Raw genomic sequence first — 23,619 nt, 5'->3', positions numbered from 1 at the left:
AGGTAAACTATTTGCAATAGCAACTGCACAGAGTAAATTCTAAGGATGAATAAGCTACTATCAATATTAATGTTCTTTGGACTTTTAAAAACACAATATTTATATTTTTAAATGCCCCTACTTCTTTAAAGAAATGCAAATAATTTCAAAATCCCTTAAATTACATAGTTAAAAAAACAGATGAAGTATCAGATTTTCAAAAATCACTTTTATGGTATTTCTTGGATTTATTTTGAACTGTGTCTGCTGCAGACAAGTAGTCACAGGATGATGATCACCGTGCTTAGAACTCCAGCCACACATCTGTATTCACCTCCAGCCATCAAATATGAGATCTTCATGTGTTACTCTGACTTAGCAGACAGAAGCTGTGGCATAGCCATCCTACTATGGCTAAAACTTGCTTTGGGTTTAGTTTACATGTAACTGTGTTTATATTCAGCATATGTATCCAAGACAAACACAACTTTCAAAGATTCTGAGTTGCTCTAACTTGCATCTCAATAAGCTAAAAGCGCAAGAAGGTCATGCCTTATGGGCTGATGGGACAACATCAAAAAATGCAGAGTAAAAGCTTAAAGTCGGGCTTGATTGATGTTGGATTTTTCTTTTAAATTAAGATAAGCTCCTCTTTTGGTAGATATGTGAAAGCAAATCTGCCTACCAGAAAATTTTCATTCTTTCCTTTGTAAATTCTGTAACAACAGATTCGTTGTATGTAATTTTATTTATATTGCATAATACTGTGATGACTTTTTGTGTATAAGTATCTGTGAAACCTTGTATACTGATTTAAATATTTCCATGTTTAGTTCTATTGAATTTAACGATAACTTAATGCAAATAAGAATAAACATAAAAAACACAATAATTCTTTAAAAAGTTGGAAAACATTTTTATAGCAGTGTTTGCATTTCTTATTTCAAGTTTGATATCTGACTTATTGACTGAATGACATAGAAGTCAAATGATCTTCTACTTCGTGTTTTCCATCTGACATACGGGTTACTATGCTCTGTATCTCATGGAGTTACTGTGAGGCAGTGTTGAAAAATAATAAAGTTGGAAAGTTGAAGAACATCTAAAAATCTCAAAAATGCAAAGTATACTATTGTTAAAAGACATCAATATAGATGATACAGATAATGCATTAAGATTATAAATATGTGTTCGTTTTTTGCAGTGTTGGGTTTTTATTGCTTTGTTTATTTGAAAAACATAAAAAATGACTAACAACAAAAAAGAAAATGGTCTTGCCTTCTGTGTATTAACACTATGGTAATTTTAGTATACTTTTTATTGAAAAAAGCAAAAGTCTGATAGGTGCTCAAATTATGCTTTTTTTACTTCCTTGAAGAAGAACCTATTAAACCCTATATAGTGAATAAGAAGTGGAAGAGGAAGAGAAGGAGGAAAAGAAAAAAGAAGAGGAAGAAGAAGTCAACAGGGAAGAAGGAATTGTAACACCACCAAAAAGAAATTTAAGCTATCCCATGTCATTTGTACCATTGATGAACCATTAATGATGCTGGACAGTCATTTACTTCTCTTTTGAAAATCCATGTTACAATCTTCTTAATGGTTGTTCCAACATGGCAGCATTTTGACAAACACTAGTGTTCAACCCAGCTCTTTCAACTGTCTCTGCTTCTCACAAAATAGGTTTATTTCACACTTTTCCCCCTTTCCCCCCAGAACTCTAGTCTCTCTCTCTCTCTCTCTCTCTCTCTCTCTCTCTCTCTCTCTCTCTCTCTCTCTCTTTCTCTGTTTACGTCTTGTTATAGCTGTCTCTTTCTCCTCCTTTCCCCTCTTCCTTCTTTTTCACTTTCTCTTTCATTGCCCTTTCTCTTCCCCTTCTTTTCTTCCTGTACTTGCTAAACATTTTCAACATTCATCATACAAAGAAGGAAAGAAGGGAGAGGAAAGTAGTATCTCCAGAGCCTCTATCCTTAACCAACGGGTCTTGGCATTAGATTAGGCTTGGCTCTCTTCCTGGCTGCTCTCAGTAAATTCTGTGAGGATAATCCCCAAAACTCTCCTGTATTTTCCTGTTGTTACTGTTCTGAATTTTCTTCTCCATTCTTGAGCTCCCTCTATTTCATCCTCCTGTCTCTCTATCTCAAATAGCATTAGCTATTGAGCTATAGCTTGAATGTATCCCCTAACAATCAGTGGTTGGAGGGGGGACTTAGTAAGGGGTTATTAGGTCAACATGGTAGAGAGCTCATGAATAAATGCTAGCACAAGAAAGGGGTAGCTTGTCTTGTGGTGACAAGTCCAAGCCCTGCTGTTTCATCTTCTGCGCATGCTTGCTTTTCGTATCACCTTCCATCACTCAGAGGGCAGCAAGAAATCCCTCAACAGATGTTAAATAGACACCAACACTGTTCCGTTTGATCCCATTTGACTTCAGAACTTCCAGAATAATAACATAAATACAATTTTTAAAATAAATTGTTCATTCTATATTATTGTTAAAGCAATATAAAACAGACAGAAGTACCCTTTATCTTCTAAAACAAAAATGTTTAACCTCAAAGATAAATTGGCATTATTTTAACAGAAATTTGATATTTGGTTTTTCTTTCAATTATAAAATGATTCTCATACACAGCCAAACAGTAGCAGAAACTGTCAATCACAAGAAAGATGCTTTAAATTTTGCTTAGTAATTGTTCCATAAACACAAACTATATCGCAATTTTGATTTAGTAAATTATTAAAGTCCTATTTCCTATTATATTAAAACACTATTATAATTTCACAAAATATATTAATATATAAGCCTCTTTATAATTTTATGTAGTCTCTTTATGCATCTAAAAACATTATCATCAAAGATATACATGATCTTTATCAGGCTTGTTAGGATACCAAACATAGCATCATATACAGCACAAAAAGAGATCCGGAGCCTGTCACATGTAGCATAAAGGCAAAACTAATTTCTTGATATACAAAATCTTATTATTATCCCCTATTGCTTTCTATTTTGAGTGTCATCTTTATTTCTCTCTTGCCACTTTTCTTCCAGAGTGCCACACAAAGTCATTGTGCTTTCTTTCAAAAAGCATATTCAGGGCTAAGCAAATGATGATATGTTCTGCACCACCTCATTCTATGTATGGGCACTCTCTTTCCTTATTACAGAAGCAATTTATCGTACATGTACAATATGTACATATCAAATTAAACTATATATATTATACTATTACAACATCACTTAGAAAATAAAGGTAACATTTTGTTTTGACATTATGATAAACAGAATTCTAAAATGATCCTCAAAGGCTTTCTTGCCTAATCCTTCTGTGAGTATATATATATATATATATATATATATATATATATATATGTATGTATGTATGTATGTATATGTGTGTACATGTGTATGTATAATGTGATGTATGATATATATATATAAAACAATGATTGTGCCTTATTTCTTCATAAAATTCATTTTTCATGTCTTAGTAAAGGGATTTATTTTTGTATTTGGAGACTGATATAATGAAAATAGAGTATTATGAGTTATAAACAACAAACATTTTCCCTCACAGTTCTAGAGGCTGAACAGATTTACATATTGACACATATAGTATCTGAAAGAATATAGCTCCTTTGATTGGACCTTCACATGGTGAAATGTCTAAACCACTTCTCTGGTTTGCTCTTTTATGGACTCTATCCCTAGGGTGGACCCACTGCTTATGACAATCCCTGAATGCCTTCACTTTACAGGATAGATTTCCAGGATAATCTTTGAGGAACATAAGGATTCAGACCTTAGTGATCACTAATCTGTGACTTTGAAATAATAGAAAGAAGTATTGCACTTTGGACGCAGTGTAATATGTTATAAGTAAATTTATCGAGAATTCTACTTCTACAGCAAAGTTGATTTCATCTAGACTCAGCCTGTAGAATAAAAGAATGTAATAAAGAGTTGTTATTTTTTCCAAAGCAGCTTCTTTATTAACCAATGGTAATAAAACATATTTACAGAATACAAAGGGGCATCCCACATCAAACATAATATCTTAAAATTAAAATTAGGCAAGAGCCTATTGAGCACAGCCATAGATTGTCATAAGTCTGCCTGAATTCTGAATTACTAAGAAAATTGTAACCCTTCCCTTTCTTCCTTCTATTTTCTTTTTAAATTTATTTTATCTTTTTAAAAAAGAAAACAAACTATTTTTTTTCATTTCACATAACAATCCCAGTTCCCACCTCCCATTCCTTCCACCTACCTTCCACCTCTCCTCAATCCACCACTTAGTAAGGCGCACTGCTTTGGGAAAGTTCAAGGCACTCCCAACTATATTTAGACTGAGCAAGGTATCCATCCAAAGACAATGGGTTCCCAAGAAGTCAGTACAAACAGTAGGGATAAACCCTTGTGTCAACTGCCAGTGGCCCCGCAGTCTACCCCAGCCAAACATCTGTTACCAACATTCAGAGAGTCTAGTTTGGACCTAAGCTGGTTCCTTTCTTGTCTGGCTGGAGTTGGTGAGTTCCCATTAGCTCTGGTAAACTTTCAGTGTGTCCCCATCATGGTCTTGACCTCTTTGGCTTATTTTCTCACTCCTCCACTTTTCACCTGGACTTTGGGAGCCCAGTTCAGTGCTCTGATGAGGGTCTCTGCTTCTGTTTCTATCAGTTACTAGATGAAGGTTCTATGGTGATATTCATCAGTCTGATTACAGGGCAAGGCCAGTTCAGGCGCCCTCTCCTCTATTGCTTAGTGTCTTAGCTGGGGTAAATTTTGTGGATTTCTGGGAATTTCTCTAGTGTCAGGTTTCTTGCTAGCCCCATAAAGGCTCCCTCAATCAAAATATCTCTTTCCTTGACCTATCTCTGTCATTACTGCATCTCGACTATCCCATTTCCTCAAGTTCTCATCTCTTTCCCCTTCTTCCCTTCTCCTCCCCTTCCACCTTCCTTTCTTCCCCTACATCCAACACCCAATTTTGTCAGGCGATTTTGTCTATTTCCCCTTTCCAAGTATATGTTTTTCTTAGGATACACCTTGCTACTTAGTTTCTTTAGGATCATGAACTATAGGCTCAACATCCTTCATTTACAGCTAGTATCCAATTATGAGTGAGTACATACCATGTTTATCTTTCTGGGTCTGGGTTACCTTACTCAAGATGGTTTTCTTCTAGTTTCATCCATTTGCATGCAAATTTCAGGATGTCATTGTTCCCCCCACACACACTGAGTAGTGCTCTAATGTGTAAATGTGCCACATTTTATTTATCCATTCTTCAGTTGAGGGGCATCTAGGTTATTTCCAGGTTCTGGCTATTACAAGTAATGTTCCTATAAACATAGTTGAACAAATGTCTTTATAGCATGATTGAGCATCTTTTGAGTGTACGCCCAAGAGTGGTCTTGCTGGATCCTGAGATAGACTGGCATCTTATTAGATGCTTAAAATCATTTGATAAAACTCAACACCACTTCGCGATAAACGTTTTGAAGAGATCAGGGATACAAGGAACATATCTAAACTTAATAAAAGAAATATACAGCAAGCTGACAATTAATATAAAATTAAATGGAGAGAAACTCAAAGTGATTCCACTAAAATTAGGAACAAGACAAGGCTGTCCACTCTCTCCATATCTATTCAACATATGCCTTGAAGTTCTTGTTAGAGCAATAAGACAACAAAAGGAGATCAATGGGATTCAAATTGGAAAGGAAAAAGTCTAACTTTCGCTATTTACAGATGATATGATAGTATACATAAGTGACCCAAAAAACTCTATTAGGGAACTCCTACAGCTGATAAATACCTTCAGTAATGTGACAGGATATAAGATCAACTCAAAAAATAAGTAGCTCTCCAATATGCAAATGATAAAGAAGCTAAGAAAAAAATCAGAGAAACATCATCCTTTACAATAGCCACAAATAACAAAATATCTTGGAGTAGTACTAATCAAGGAAGTGAAAGACCCGTTCAACAAGAAATTTAAGTCTTTGATGAAAAAAATTGAAGAAGATGCCAGAAAATGGAAAGACCTCCTATGCTCTTGGATAGGTAGGATCAACATAATATAAATGACAACATTAACATGATCAATCTGTAGATTGTTGTAGGAGCAGCCCGCAGCTCCCACTACAGTAGATCCTATGCAATCCCCATCAAAATCCCAACACAATTCTTCACAGACATTGAAAGAACAATAATCAGCTTCAAAGGAAAAATACCAGGATAGCCAAAGTAATCTTATACAATAAAGGAACCTCCAGGGACATCACCATCCCTGACATCGTGCTCTATTATAGAACTACAGTAATGTAATCAGCTTATATTGGCATAAAAACAGATAGATTGACCAATGGAATAGCATTGAAGACTCAGATATTAATCCACACACCTATGAACACCTGATTTTTGACAAAGAAGCTAAAATTATGCAATTGAAAAAAGAAAACATCTTCACCAAATGGTGAATGCATAACTGGATGTCAACATGTAAAAGAATAAAAATAGATCCATATCTATCTCCATGCACAAAACTCAAGGCTAAGTGGATTAAAGACCTCAATATAAATCTGAACACAATGAACATGATAGAAGAGAAAGTGGTAAATAGTTTTCAATGCGTGGGCACAGCAGATCACTTCCTAAGTATAACACCAGTAGCACAGACACTGAGAGCAACAATAAACAAATGGCACCTCCTGAAACTGAGAAGCTTCTGTAAACTAAAGGACACAATCAATAAGAAAAAAAAAAGGCAGCCTACTGAATGGGAAATGATCTTCACCCACCCAACATCAGACAGAGGATTGATCTCCAAAATATATAAAGAATTCAAGAAATTAGACATTAAAATTCGAAGCATTAAGTGCCCACTTAAAGAAAACGGAGAAAGCACACATTGGAGACTTAATAGCCCACCTGAAAGCTTTAGAAAAAAAAGAAGCAGACTCACCTAGGAGAAGTAGAAGACTGGAAATAATCAAATTGAGGGCTGAAATCAACAAAATAGAAACACAGAAAACAATCCAAAGAATCAATGAAACAAAAAGCTGGTTCATGGAGAAAATCAATAAGATTGATAAACCCCTATCCAAACTAATCAAACGGCGGAGAGAGAATACGCAAATTAACAAAATCAGAAACGAAAAGGGAGACATAACCACAGACTCAGAGGAAATTCAGAGAATCATTAGATCTTACTACAAAAACCTGTATGCCACAAAATTGGAAAATGTTATAGAAATGGACACTTTTTTAGATAAGTACCATATACCAAAGTTAAACCAGGACCAGGTGAACAATCTAAATAGACCTGTTAGTCGCGAAGAATTAGAAGTTGTTATAAAAAACCTCCCCACACAAAAAAACCCCAGGTCCAGACGGCTTCAATGCAGAATTCTACCAGAACTTCCAAGAAGACCTAATACCTATACTCCTTAATGTATTTCACAATATTGAAACAGAGAAGTCATTGCCAAATTCCTTTTATGAAGCTGAAGTTACTCTGATACCAAAACCACACAAAGACACAACCAAGAAAGAGAACTACAGGCCAATCTCACTCATGAACATCGATGCAAAAATACTCAATAAAATACTGGCAAACCGAATCCAAGAACACATTAGAAAAATTATCCATTATGATCAAGTAGGCTTCATCCCAGAGATGCAGGGCTGGTTCAACATACGAAAATCTATCAATGTAATCCATCATATAAATAAACTGAAAGAAAAAAACCATATGATCATTTCATTAGATGCTGAAAAAGCATTTGACAAAATTCAACATCCCTTTATGATAAAGGTCTTAGAGAGATTAGGAATACAAGGGTCGTTCCTAACTATAATAAAAGCTATTTATAGCAAGCCGTCAGCTAACATCAAATTAAATGGAGAGAAACTCAAAGCTATTCCACTAAAATCAGGAACACGACAAGGTTGTCCACTCTCTCCATACCTCTTTAATATAGTGCTTGAAATTCTAGCAATAGCAATAAGACAACATAAGGGGATCAAAGGGATTCAAATCGAAAAGGAAGAAGTTAAACTTTCATTATTTGCAGACGATATGATAGTGTACATAAGCGACCCCAAAAACTCCAGCAAAGAACTCCTTCAGCTGATAAACACCTTTAGTAGCGTTGCAGGATACAAGATCAATTCCAAAAAATCAGTTGCCCTCCTATACACAAAGGATAAGGAAGCAGAGATGGAAATCAGAGAAGCATCACCCTTCACGATAGCCACAAATAGCATAAAATATCTTGGGGTAACTCTAACCAAGGAAGTAAAGGATCTATTTGACAAGAACTTTAAGTCTATGAAGAAAGAAATTGAGGAGGATACCAGAAAATGGAAGGATCTACCTTGCTCTTGGATTGGGAGGATCAACATAGTAAAAATGGCAATTCTACCAAGGGCAATTTATAGATTCAATGCAATCCCCATTAAAATCCCATCAAAATTCTTCACAGATCTTGAGAGGACAATAATCAACTTTATATGGAGAAACAAAAAACCCAGGATAGCCAAAACAATCTTATATAATAAAGGATCGTCTGGAGGCATTACCATCCCTGACCTCAAACTCTATTACAGAGCCTCAGTATTGAAAACAGCTTGGTATTGGCATAAAAACAGAGAAGTCGATCAATGGAACCGAGTAGAAGACCCTGATTTTAACCCACAAACTTATGAACACCTAATTTTTGATAAAGGAGCTAAAAGTATTCAATGGAAAAAAGAGAGCATCTTCAACAAATGGTGCTGGCAGAACTGGTTGTCAACGTGTAGAAGAATGAAAATAGATCCATGTCTATCACCATGCACAATACTCAAGTCCAAATGGATTAAAGACCTCAATATTAGTCTGAACACACTGAACCTGATAGAAGAAAAAGTTGGAAGTACTCTACAACATATGGGTACAGGAGATCACTTCCTACGTTTATCCCCAGCAGCACAGACATTAAGGGCAACATTGAATAAATGGGACCTCCTGAAACTGAGTAGCTTCTGTAAAGCAAAGGACACTGTCACTAAGACAAAAAGGCAACCCACTGACTGGGAGAAGATCTTCACCAACCCTGCAACAGACAAAGGTCTGATCACCAAAATATATAAAGAACTCAAGAAACTAAACTTTAAAATGCTAATGAACCCAATAAAAAAATGGGGCACTGATCTGAACAGAGAATTCTCAACAGAAGAAATTCAAATGGCCAAAAGACACCTAAGGTCATGCTCAACCTCCTTAGCGATAAGGGAAATGCAAATTAAAACAACTTTGAGATACCATCTTACACCTGTCAGAATGGCTAAAATCAAAAACACCAATGATAGCCTTTGCTGGAGAGGTTGTGGAGAAAGAGGCACACTCATTCATTGCTGGTGGGAATGCAAACTTGTGCAACCACTTTGGAAATCAGTGTGGCGATTTCTCAGGAAATTTGGGATCAACCTACCCCAAGATCCAGTAATACCACTATTGGGAATATACCCAAGAGATGCCACATCAAATGACAAAAGTATCTGTTCAACTATGTTCATAGCAGCATTGTTTGTAATAGCCAAAACCTGGAAACAACCTAGATGCCCTTCAATGGAGGAATGGATGAAGAAAGTGTGGAATATATACATATTAGAGTACTACTCAGCAGTAAAAAACAATGACTTCTCGAATTTTGCGTGCAAATGGATGGAAATAGAAAACACTATCCTGAGTGAGGTATCCCAGACCCAAAAAGAGGAACATGGGATGTACTCACTCATAATCGGTTTCTAGCCATAAATAAAAGACACATAAGCATATAATGTGTGATCCTATAGAAGTTAAATAAGAAAGTGAACCCAAAGAAAATCATATAGTCATCCGCATGGAGAGGGGGAAGTAGACAAGATTGCAGGGCAAAAACTGGGAACTTGCGGGTGAGGTGGCATGGGGCAAAGGGGAAATGGGATGAGAAATATGAGAAGGGGAGGATGGGAGGAGCTCGGGGGATTGGGATGGTTGGGATATAGGAAGGATGGATACGGGAGCAGCGAAGTATATATCCTATCTAAGGGAGCCATCTTAGGGTCGGCAAGAGACTTGACTCTTGAGGGGTTCGCAGGTGTCCAGGAATATGTCCCCAGCTGGTACCTTGGGCAACTAAGGAGAGGGAACCTGAAATGACCCTATCCTATACCGATGAATATCTTGCATATCACCTTAGAACCTTCATCTGGCGATGGATCGAGGTAGAGACAGAGTCTCAATTTGGAGCAACGGTCTGAGCTCTTAAGGTCCAAATGAGGAGCAGAAGGAGGGAGAACATGAGCAAAAAATCAGGACCACGAGGGATGCACCCACCCACTGTGACAGTGGAACTGATTTATTGGGAGCCCACCAAGGCCAGCTGGTCTGGGACTGAATAAGCATGGGTTGATTCCGGACTCTCTGAGCATGGCGGTCAATGAAGACTGATGAGAAGCCAAGGACAATGGCACTAGGTTTCAATCCTAATACATGAACTGGCTTTGTGGGAGCTTAGCCGGTTTGGACGCTCACCTTTCTGGACGTAGATAGAAGGACCTTGGTCTTCCCGCAGGGCAGGGAATTTGGACTGCTCTTCAGTATCGAGAGGGAGGGGGAATGGAGTGGGGGGAGGAGAAGAGGAGTGGGGATAGGGGGAGAGAAGTGGGGGGAGGGGGCAATATTTGGGAGGAGGGGAGGGAAATGGGAAACGGGGAGCAGGTGGAAATTTTAATTAAAAAAGAATAAAAAAAATAAAAAAAAATAATTCATTGCTAATGCCACTAAGAAATCATCACATTTGCACTTTCATTACTTATTAAAGCATTATGGTCTTGAGTAAGACAATAAATTTTCAAATTCAATTTATTCAAATAACTTACTTTCAAAAGGAGTATAATAATACAGTTGGCCTGGGTCTTAGTTCTTCATGCTTGGCACTCTGAGGAAAAACAACCGAAATGCTACATATATTTATGTGTCCTAATTTTATCAAGGTTGTTAATGCTCATTCTGATCCGCTGAGGGTAAATTAAGATTCTAGAGAATTTTAGAGATATTTTATACATCATCTTCTTTCAAGGAATATTACCAGGGTCATGGAGAACCCCAATGTATCTCTTACTGCTTGGATAAAATCTTACTGTTTCTCATGATTTCAGAAGCTAGTTATTCTTACTGTATCTTGACTTTATTTACTAATTCATCAGCCATTATTTATTTATTTACTATTTTCTCAGTTTTCCAATCCTTTCTTGGTTTTTACTAAGATATAATTCACCTTCTTAAAGAAGTTTATATTTTATTAATCTTATTAAGGAATAAAGCAATGAAGATGTATACAGTAGTTATATTCCAAATAAATATTTGATTCTTTAATCAGAAAAAAAAATTGGGTACAGAAATAAACAGAGAGTTCTCAACAGAAGAATATCAAATGGCTGAAAGACACTTTAGGAAATGTTTAACATCCTTAACCATCAGGGAAATGCAAATCAAAAGGACTCAGAGATACCATCATATACCAGTCCGAATGGCTAAGCGTTACTATTTTAGCAGTTAAGTTTATATAACTTGTTATATGGCAATATAAAGTTGATAATATTCTGAAGCTTTTGTCTCAGTTTGAACATTTGCCTCTATGCTAATTCTAATTTTAACTAATTGTCTTCCAATTTATTATACTGACCTAGTTTTCCTTCTACTGCTATGAAGAGACATCATGACCAAGAAAACTTATAATAGGAAGAATTTGCTTTGTTTTTCAAGACAGGATTTCTTTGTTTTGCCTTGTTTGAGACAGGGTTTCTCAGTGTAATGGTGGCTGTCCTGGAACTTGTTCTTTGGACCAGGCTATCCTTAACTCACAGAGCATGCCTCAGCCTCTCAGGTGCTAGGATTAAAGGCATGTGCCACCACCACCCAGCTAAAAGAACTTATTGAGAACATGCTTACAGTTTCAAAGGTTTAGTTTATGACCATTATGGCAGGGAGCATAGCAGCAAGCAGAAAGGCATGGAGCTGGAGCAATACATGAGAGCTCACAGGTTGAGACAGCAACTACAAGGCAATAAGAGAGAGTTAACTGGAATGGTATGGGCTTTTGAAACCTCTAAGCTCCCCTGCATGGCATGATACACCTCCAAAAGGCTGTACCTTCTAATCCTTCCCAAATAGCTTCCACCAACTGAGTAACAAGCATTGAAATATATGAGCCTGTAGAGGACAATCTTATTCAAACAAAGATTGGTTTTTCTACAATGAAAGAAGGAATAGAAAATCAATATGGGTGTTGAATATTATTGTCTGAAATAAAGAGGGGTCAATGAATATTAAATGCCTTGGTGTTCTCATAGGGACTGCATAGCACAGTGAAATACAGCACAGTTTTAACCTTCTTAGCTTTGTTATCAGAAGTAACCTAGAAGTCTGAGAGCACAGAAAATTAACTCTAGATGCTTACTTGGGGAGGGAAGGTTGTTTAGATCAGGTGGAGCTGGAGATACCAGGAATGACTATCCTGGAGGAAGTTCAGGATGACAAAGTCCATAGATATCATGTAGACAGGCTCTAATTAGATTACTCTGACAGTGAGTGAATTTTGAGTGAATTGTAGCAAAAGAAAAAGGAAGAGATATTATCCCTAGGCAGGAAAAGGAGTCACTGGAAGAAAAGGGTTTGTGTCAGGGAGATTAAAACACAGCGGTATCAAAGAAAGTTTATGCTGATATAGCCAAACTTTATCAGTTTGGACCCAGGGAAAAATACTGTCAGTTGATGAGACCCTTTCCTTTGGGTTCAAGGAAAATCTCAGGGTTTTGTGTTTCCTTTTAAAGAATATTTCTCTTTAGAATAGACATGAGAATACAAGACAAAATGAACACGTATGCTACTACACTAAAAAATCTGTCAAAAGCATGAAATGTTTCCTGAAAACCTTGTTTCAGGTGCCTCTGAAAGAGGTGAATGACTGAGCCAAAGACCAGACTTTTACTGACTCAGAGGGACAGGACTGCCTCTTGAAAGACAAACAGAAAGTTTCCCCAAGAGTCAAGGGAGTTGCTTAGGTTTGGGACTTGACATTGTTTCTCAATTAGCCAGAACAAGGAAATTCTTACTTCCTGTAACAGAGACTTTATCAAGTGATTCTTTTCCTTACCTCAAACCATAACATTTATCCGTCCCAACTTGTTCAACAAGTTTCTTATAAATCTTTAAGTATTCTCAATCTTAGCCAGCTTACACATCTGCAAGAATATCCAGGATGCTACTCATTTGACAGGGATCACACAGAGAGCAACGTGGAGGTGGAGAAGCTGGCCTTCCCTAGCGTGGCGATGTATCAGTAAGTTGGGTTTTATTTCACATATGAATGGTTTGTTTCATATTTGTGCTTCTAAATGGAACTTGAAAATCAAGCTAAGATGTCAATCTAATTAATTTTCTCTATTCCTGTTGTAATATTAATATTCTCTATTTCACAAAATGATGATAGTGATTTATTAATTCATGATAGTGATTTAGTGATTAAGAATTGAGATTTTTAACGTTGGATTGAATTACAGTTCAGTGTTGGATATGAATTGGAAAGTTTAGCGTGAGAATTGAGATCATAAGGTACATCTCAGGGGAAGACAGAGAGCCCAAGATGCGCTGGGCAGTTTAAGGAGTGAGATGGAATGAGGAAGAACAAGTTTCTCACCTCCACCTATGAATTTAAAACCTATTACACCCTTTGTATTCATTCTTAATAATGCATTACATTGATTCATGAAAAATAAAATGTTTAATTATATGGAAACCATAGTATCTTAGACCCCACTCTGAAGTTAATTATAACTAAAACTCAGATTTATAAATAAGAATTTTAATGTTCTATTTTTCATTTTTACCTCTTCAATCCATTTTCATATCACCTAATTTCTACTATTCTTCCTCTCTTGAATATCCTCCCAAGGTTCCTTCTCTAGATTCCCAAAGAATGTCCATTTATTAATCATACACTTATTGTTGTATTCTATGTAACAATAGCCAAGAAGTTAAAAAAGTGAAAAATGCTCTTCAATTAAAAATTGATAAATACTTTGCTTTTTAAAGTGAGAAAACCGAAAACTGTATAAGAACAATTTGTGAAGTATATGAGAAGTGCAACTCAATCCATGGTTATAGAAATTTTGCATTATTACAAATATAGAAGACTATAGTAAATAAACCATAAATATTTTATGTCTTACCCTCTGTCTGCTCTGTTCTTCACTTTGCCATACTTGCCCTTCATCACATTAATTCTCTGTCCACAATAGAGATAAATCAGCACAAGTTGCTCAGGATGAAAGAATTGCAAATATCTTTTCTCATGTCTGGTTAGGGGTCCTCTCCTTTTTTGTCAGCAAAAACTGGATATTGATGGATGAAATTTAATTAAGACAAGTAACTAGACCAGAAACCTACCAACAAATGTAATTCTTTATATTTAATCAAATGGATTCTCTCTCCACCTGATCCCCTTACAACCCCAAGTTAAGGTTTAGTTTGTTAAGAAGCAAAATAAACAAATAAAATAAAAGAAATTGTATTTGTAGAATCAGCATAAATTATGAAAAATTATTATGGTTATATTTTTATTTAAATAATTTCCAACATATACAAAATATCAATAGCACACCAATAAATATAATTCATCTCAGGGGAGAATATATCTCATGTACTTGCTATGTGTGCATGAAAGTCAGAGTACAGATCTTAGAATTCACATAAAATGCAGGCATGGTACATGCATACCTGTAACCCCAGTACTGATAGCAACAGAGACACAAGTAGAGTGTGGAAGATGATGCCCTTCTCTGGCCTCTGCATGTGTGCACCTACACATACGTGTGCACATACACTACATCCCTATATTCACATATGCAAAAATAAATAAGTATAATTGGTCAATTTTCTTCCTTTGTATCTGGCATTTATTTAAGTACTGTTATGTGTCAGGAACTATTAGTAGCATTGGGGACATACAATTTAAGTTCCTGTTAAGGCTTGTGTAAATGTGAACTCTGTATTACAGTTGGCCAAGGGCAGAGGAAATTCATCAGAAAAGTCAAGGGACAAATGCCAATGACATAAAAGGAAAGAAACTAGGAAGACATCAATAAAACATCCAATATTTAGCACCCCAAGAAACTATTTAAGCTGCCACATTTTTGTAATTCTCCATGTCAAGGATTTCAAGATTTTCTCCTGTAGGTCCAAAAACCCACAATCCTATTCTCTATTCTAACAACCAAGATCTTAATGATACAGCTTTGTATTGTTGGGTCTGTGTTTCCTTAGCTTTTTGGTTTAAAGGAAAGCGAGGACTAAGGGAAAAGGAAGTGTTAATATGGCTTCTCAACTCCTCCTACTGATGATGTCCTTGGAAAACACAAATCGGCCTTTTATTTGTTACTTTTTAAAACCATTTTTGAGTAAAGAAAATACACCTTGCTTTAGTATGTACCATTATGAACCGCGATGCCTAACACCCAATGTGCTAGTTGATCCCTTTGATTGTTCTTCTAGCATTTAAGATCAACTAATTTCTAGCCAACAACTCACCAACTTTACTCAAATGAATTTCATAGTATTTCTGACTTCTTTTAATCTAGAAATACCTTTTTAGTAAGTATATATCTATCTAAAAATGTGTAAATACATCTTTTATTTAATTTTTAAAATTACATTATTTGAATTAATTTCTTTTTTGCCAAAACAAAGAACTACAGAACAGAACCCTGACTGAGTTTGATCCCCAGAACCATGATGGAAGAAGAAACCAACTTCTGAAAGTTGTACTCTGACCTTCACATATGTGCAGTTACATGCTTTGGCTCCCTGAAACTATAATAAATAAACAAACAGACAAGTAAATAAACCTTCAGATATTCTCATTTTTAAAATGAGGTACTGAATAATTGTATAATTCTGTCTTCCACAAAAATACTAGAACTTTCTTTATTGCTGAAACACCTATCAGTAGATTTTTCCCCCACCTGTACTGTTATACTTATTATAATAACAGGCATAAGTCAATGGGCCTAGTGGTTCAGATAAAAGTTTTACCTCTTGCAAGGCTGAGGTAAGAGAATAAAGAACGCAGCCCTGCCTAAACAATTCAGTGAGACCACGTCTTATAAACCTTTTAAAAGTTAAGTGACTGAGTCTTGCCTAGTACATGAGTGGTCCTAAGTCAATCTGCAGTATGGAGAAAGAAGAAAGAAAGAAAGAAAGAAAGAAAGAAAGAAAGAAAGAAAGAAAGAAAGAAAGAAAGAAAGGAAGGAAGGAAGGAAGGAAGGAAGGAAGGAAGGAAGGAAGGAAGGAAGGAAGGAAGGAAGGAAGGAAGGAAGGAAGGAAGAAAGAAAGAAGAAAGGCGCATGGCGTGTGAAGAGAGGGATGGAGGAAGGAAGGATGGAAGAAAGAAAGGAGGGGAAAGAGAAAGAAAAAAGCTTTTTTCTTTTTCTTTTTTTTTTTCGGTTTTTCGAGACAGGGTTTCTCTGTAGCTTTGGTGGCTGGCCTGGAACTAGCTCATGTAGACCAGGCTGGCCTCGAACTCCCAGAGATCCACCTACCTCTGCCTCCCGAGTGCTGGGATTAAAGGCGTGTGCCACCACCGCCCGGCTAGCTTTTTTCAAATGAAAATATGTTTAAGCAGAAAACAAAATCTAACGTCTGTAATGCAGTCATGGTGATGGAACCTGATAAAAGTGTAGAGCAGTCCTTGTTTTGTGGGATAGTGCAGTGGGCAGTAGGAGTTCAGAGTTGCCAGCATGGTACTAGGACAGAAGCAGAAGAACAATGGTGCCCAAATTGAGTAAGAGTAGTTAGTACTTCTCAAGCAGCATAAAGCTGAGCCTTTTCAAGACATATGCACACATAATGTACATGCATTATTCATATACAAACTTATATACATGTACTCTTATTTTTATATTTTAAACATACATTTAAATAAGTTATAAACACTTTTATTAATTTATTATTAGATTTCAAAATTGCTTCATTGATTACTTGAGAGCTTCACACATGCATACAGTGTATTTTGGTCATACACATCCCTCAGTCTTCTTCCTCCACATACCAAATTCTTCCATCACATACCCATCCCACCTTTAGATAGGGATAGGGCCTTATGAGCCCCTCCTTGATCCATGATGGGATGATGATTGGTTTCAGTTCGTATATTTCTTGTGCAGGTAAAATTGCTGCTGTGAATTCATGAGTGTAATGGTCCCTTCATGTCAAGAGGACAGGGGTTTGTATCTGTTTTCTTTTAACCATGACTCTTAGGATCTTTCTTTTCCCCCTTCTCTTCCCTGATCCTTGTGGTGAGGGAATGATATCAATGTCTCATGTAGGACTGAGCACTTCACAGACTTCACAATCACTTATTTTCTGCCCTTGACAGTTGTTAGTCACTGTATTAACTGCCAGCCACTGTAAAAAAAATCAGTTCATCTGATGAGACCTACAAGCTACATTAAACTTAAGTATTTCTATAAGACATCTCATTATGATCCTTAGTATAAAATCATTCTACTTAAAACAAAACATTAACACACTCTGAAGTCAGCATTGCACTTACTAAATGGTATAAACATTAGCCCTATAATAATAAATATAGCTCTAAATGGGACATCTATATCACACTCAGCTCCTGGAAGCTCAGGGATCATCAGGGAAGAGGAGACAGAAAGACTTTAAGAGTCATTGTTTGGGGATGTGTGCCGTGAGATAGTATTGGTCAGGAAAGGCAATGCCATTGTATATGTGAACTCATAGCATCTGTGACTGCATGTCTGTGACCTACACAAGAGTGAGTCATTCAGAATCCTGGCATGGATGAGCTTATGGCGTTCACTCTTATCTGGAACTATGAATGACTGGCTGTGGGAGGGGTCCATTTTCTTTAGGCATGTAGTTACTTAGAGGTTACCAATGAACTAGTAGATGACCCTTCAACTAAAAACATACAGCGACACTAAGTGGACTCAGGGTTTACAAACCTAGCACATGAATTTGGGAGGGCAAAGTGATTTGGGATATAGAGGAGGGATTGGAGGTGAGGGAATGGGGGACTAGATTTGATCAAGCACATTATAAGCATGTATGAACAGCAAAAGTATAGCTAAAAATAAATTTTAAAGTGTCTCTGAGCTTGTTTTACACACATTCAAAATTATTTCCATAAGATAAATTCATTTATTCACATTTTTCTGAAATGTCACATCATGATTAACAAGCTACTATACACCCTTTTTTTACTTTTCTATATATAGTTCTATATAGTTTCCTGAATAGCTGAAAGAGCTCTGGCCTAGTACACAGAATTCACCGTAGCCTTCCAAATAAGGGCTTCTTATACTCCAGACACTCACAACTTGGAGTTTAATCTTTGTTCCCTTTGCCATCATGGACCACGACTCTTCTGGTCTTCTACAATTGCCTGGTTCTTCTGAGGTTCACACTTTTGTACAATCTACCTCCATGTAGTCACTATGGACCCCAGACCAAAGTTATGAACCATATTGTTAGTAGACTTGTGCTTACTTCTTTTTCTTCCATAAGTCCTGCCTTCATTTGAGATAGCACAAATGCCTTGGATGACATGGTTGACATCCTCATCACTTATTTCCTTGATCTTCTCATTCAGATATATTTTTTTCTCAAAAGCCATCACTCACGTCCACACCCTGGGTTGGTCATGACCGGGAGTTACTCTCAATGAATCACAAATCTGAACTTCTAACACCACTCTTTCATTCTTATAGTCTTGTTCTAGTGCATCAGAATTGTTTTGTTGTTGCTGTTCTTGTCAACTCATTTATTATTATAATGTGTTTTACCTTTTTCTAAGGTGGGAGGTCTCGGTTCCAGACTGACCTAGAACTCACTGTTTAGTTCAGCCAAGCTAAGGACTACAATCTTTTTCCTTCAGTATCCTTAGTGGTGTGACTCTAAATATGTGTGATGAGTAGCTCTAATTTTTTAATCTCTTATATGTATCATCTGTCACACCAAATTATACACAAATTTGAATTCTTATACTGATTTCCACTTTTCTCTCTCTTGTAAACCTTAGGATATTTTGTTGATCTAAGTTTTGGTCTGTGACTCACGTTGACCTTGAACTCATGATCCTCCTGCTTCTTAAAAGGAATTAATGATGTATGCCACCATGACCACCTGAAATTTTTTGTTTATTCATTTATTCTTTTCTTCTTCCTCCACCCTCTTCCTTCTTAAAGACAAGTTCTCACTTTGTAGCACAAACAGGCCTTGAACTTGTGACAAGTTCCTACCTCAGCTTCCCTTATAGATTAATAAATATCAGTCACTTGGATATTACTATTTTATGTGTGTGAATGTTTTACCCAAATGCATGTATATTTACCTCATATACATAGTGCCCATGGTGGCCAGCAAAAGGTTTCAGAAAACCTGGAACTGGAGTTATAGATGCTTGTGAACTGTCATGTGAGTACTAAGAATTGAACTATGGTCTTCTGCAAGACCAAGATATTCCCTTAACTTCTGAGTCATTTCTCTATCCCGTATCATAAATCCCCTAATTGCAGTTTCAGCCTGAGTTTTCTTGTCTTTCATCTCTCCAACATTCATTGTTGAAGGAGACTACTTTTTTATTCACCACTGCTCAGCCCTGAAATAACCACTTAGAAAATATATTATTTAAATCACCGCTTGGCCTATTAGCTCTAATTTTTTATTGGCTAGCTTTTATGTCTTAATATAACCCATTTCCATTATTTTATATTTTACCATGAGGCTCGTGGCCTACTGGCAAGGTTCCAGCATCTGTCTTCAGCAGGGCTACATGGCTTCTCCCTGATTCTACCTTCCTTCTCCCAGCATTCAGTTTAGTTTTCCCCACCTACCTCTGTTCCCCTATAGCTCTTTATTCACTAATAAATAAAAAGCAGCTTCTTTATTCACTAATCAATAAAAGCAACATGACAGACAAAAGGACCTCCCACACCATCTCCCTTTTTCTGTTTAAACAAAAAGGAAGGCTTTAACTTTAATGTAGTAAAATTACATATAACAAAACAGGTATCAAGCAAGAATTACAGTTACAATATTTATATCTACTTTATCTTGTATCATAACTAAGAAAAACTATAACTGTCTATTCTTCAACTCCATCAAAGACTCCAGAAAAATATAATATTACCTAAGAAAATAGGAAGTGCATTGTAAGCTACTTCCAAAACTTTAGAATTGACAGAGACATTTTGCTGCCTGGAAAGTCACCCAAAGTTCTTCTGTACCATTGGGGCACCCATCTTCAGCCCACAGGCCCATAGTATCCAGAAGACTTTTCTATGAAGCAGGAAATTTCAAAGACAGTTCCACCTATATTGGCAGTTTTTCAGTCACTTTCTACTGTGTCCTGCAGAACGTCTGGCAGGATGATCTCACCTTTAGGCAAGTTCAGCAGTCATTTCTCTTTGGGTCCTGCATACTGAGTTCACATAGCAATCCAGGCAGGAGCAATTTCTTGCCCAAATGGAGTCTTGCCATAAGGAGTCTTTTTGATTCCCATCTTCCTCTCGAAGTAATTGGTGCTGCCAGGAGCAGATGTGTCTCACTGTCATGAAAAGTCCTAAGTTATTAAAACCTTTAAATGCCGTATTCTGAAGGTCTTTGAAAGATTTGAAGAATACCTATCTAACTGAACTATATCTCTATATATCTAGAAAATCTAACTAACATGACTATAAACTTGACTATTATAGATGATTATCTATTAACCTATATGTCTTAATTATACACTATATTTTTTAAATGAGCTGCACAGACACAATACCTTAATCAAGAGCAGAAATACACGTATAACAAAATTGACTTTCAATTTGTATCCATAAAACATGATCCATGCCAATGCAAATTTCTATAGTATATTCCCCTTTAAATGTAAACAAACATTTATAAACAATATTTGGGAATATGGGTGTAGTTCTCTCCAAACTTCTTCCTGCTGTTTATCAGGGAAAGTAATATGTGAGGGGTGTTCAAGGCAACCTTTCGGGGATCTTGGTCCATCACACTACATTAGTCTAGAAAAATTGCACAGGTTCTCATCTTCTGTGGAAACAAAAGAAAAACTTCTTTTCCAAAGCAACTTATTCTTAGACCCAAATTCAGAAGTCATGATACCTGTAAAAGTATATGTTGGCTTAGCTTAGCAGTCCATACAATGAAATATCTCTCTGTGCTTAGCTTCTTCACAGTGAAAAAAGTCAAAGAAAACATAATAATATACATAATCTCTCTGTGAATTTTCCAACTTTACATGACCTATTTTTACTCTATTACTTTTTAATATTTATTTTATTATCTTTATTCTTTTAATTTATGACTGTCTGTACTCTGTATCTTTAAAGACTGTTTTATTTTTTAAAACTATGTACTTTCTTTTACTTTATTTTTTCTTCTCTCTCCCAAGCCTACATACATTTGTCCAGCACTATGACCCATTTAGAGGTCTTTCATAGCTGAATCTGTCATATTGTATATCTGTAATTCTTTACTGTCCAGGAGCACTTCTTAAAATGTTAAGGGCTTCTTAAAAACTTAAGCTGCAGCATTACTATGGCATACATGGCCCTGCCTGTTTGCTCTGCACAGTTCAGCATCATGAAGCTATTCGTTGCCTCTGAGAGCCATGTACGTTGCCCATTTTCAGACACACAGCAGGTCTATTTGCCATTAAGCAAGTTGTAGCACTCTGTTCACAAAACCTATTTAAATGCTCCATAGCTGGACCTCCAGAAAGAGTCAGAGTTCATGCTGGCAGTACAGCCCAGAAAGCTGGCCTGTCAAAATGGCACAGCTTTTTTTTTTCTGCTACAACTGAATCAGAAAAACCTCTCTTAAAGGAGCCATGACTCTGCTTGCTTCTAGCAAACACAGCCCACCCAAGAAAATACTACTACCAGGCCACACTTAACTCTGTTCTTTTGCGTCTAGGGTTCCTTCCCAAACTCTCACAGGTTTTAAGTGGATTTTAGTTGGCCATGTGGGTGCCAATTTGTTGGGGGATGCTGCTTGTTACATTCCCGGCTGCTCAGCACCAAAATAATCACACAGAAACTATATTATTTAAATCACTGTTTAGCCTATTAGCTCTAACTTCTTATTGGCTACCTGTTACATATCAATTTAACCCATTTCCATTATTTTATATTTTACCATGAGGCTTCTGGCCTACTGGCAAGGTTCCAGCATCTGTCTCCAATGGGGCTACATGGCTTCTCCCTGGCTCTACCTTTTTTGGCTTCTCCTTGACTCTGCCCTCTTTCTCCCAGCATTCCGTTTTGTTTTCCCCACCTAGCCCTGTTCCCCTATAGCTCTGCTATAGGCCCAAAGCAGTTTCTTTATTCATTAACCAATAAAAGCAACACATAGACAGAAGGACCTCCCACACCAATTCATAATGCCTACATTGGAAAGGAAATGTCAGCACCTTACCTCTGCAAGACTTCCACATATCAAATCTACAAGCATCACTCTTTCTCAAGAATCTACCTACGACTTTCTTAGTTCCCTAATCTACTAGTTTAACTCATATGAAAATGTCAATATTTTTACCATTTTCAGCATATATGAAAGTTTTATGAGTGAACTTAACAGTTTGCTTTGTTTTGTTTGTAAGTAAAACAGTGTCCTCACTTAGCTAGCTTATTTAATCATTCCCTGGCTTCTTCTACTTCTTTTGAGTATCTAAGTTATCATATTTCAGATAGTCAGTGTCCTTACTGTCATGTGACCCAAGTGTGCATCTCTCACATTGTCTCCTGGGCAACTCCACCCTTCAGCCTTGGTTGTCAAGGCATATTTGCCTGGCAGAAGTACTCCTAACTGTAGCCATGCCCTACATTTATACATTTTGTGGTTCTTCAAGACCTAATGGATCTTGAAAAATTGTCAAATTACTCCTTGTAAAAACTTTATCTCAAGTTCTATTTTTCTAAAATCCCGTGGTCACTGGTATGATAATTCTACATTACAACCATGTAGGAAAAATGTAAGCAAATAAAGATATGAAATTTAAGTCACCTGAACTATTATTACTATTCTAACTTGTAAGCAACTTGAACCACAGTAGCTTCAGTTGAAAAATGAGCTTAGTGATATTTTTCTTATGAACTTCAAATAGATGTTGGATGAATCAAGTTCCAGAGAATGTTAAATTTCCCACTAAACTTTAATTCTATCTATTGAAAATTCCTAATTGCTTTTACTGTCATAGTGAACTGTGCTTCACCCTTACACCTCATTCTTTGTTTTCCCAAGCCTGTTTGGGAAAGGTGGAGCAATCTTTAGTCAAGGACCTCTCCCTACCTTTTCTGGGGTCCTAAGACTACAGCCATAGCAAGAAACCAGATGCATCATCTTAATGCGTCAGACATAGAGAGAAGGAGTTTTTAATAATAAAGAAAGCTACAACATGTACAAATACTACTTCCCTTTAGTTGATGCAACACAGTCATCCTCTGGCAGGTATTTGCCACTAAAAGCTAAGAGTGAGTAATGGAAAAACAGGGAAATT

The 23,619-nt window shown here is 36.6% G+C and overlaps 1 protein-coding gene across 1 annotated transcript in view; it reads left to right on the top strand.

Annotated features, from left to right (window-relative positions):
- The first annotated feature begins 13,354 nt into the window (after nucleotides 1–13,354).
- LOC130876362 (transmembrane protease serine 11G) overlaps nucleotides 13,355–23,619 on the top strand; it is a 31,927-nt gene continuing 21,662 nt past the window's right edge. Inside the window, exon 1 of the mRNA XM_057772877.1 lies at nucleotides 13,355–13,362. Within this exon, the coding sequence (XP_057628860.1) occupies nucleotides 13,355–13,362 (8 nt within the window). The remainder of the gene's footprint in view (nucleotides 13,363–23,619) is intronic.

The sequence above is a fragment of the Chionomys nivalis genome, chromosome 6 (genome assembly GCF_950005125.1).
Source record: "Chionomys nivalis chromosome 6, mChiNiv1.1, whole genome shotgun sequence".
Classification (NCBI taxonomy): Eukaryota; Metazoa; Chordata; class Mammalia; order Rodentia; family Cricetidae; genus Chionomys; species Chionomys nivalis.
This window is presented reverse-complemented; position numbering and strand designations above follow the sequence as displayed.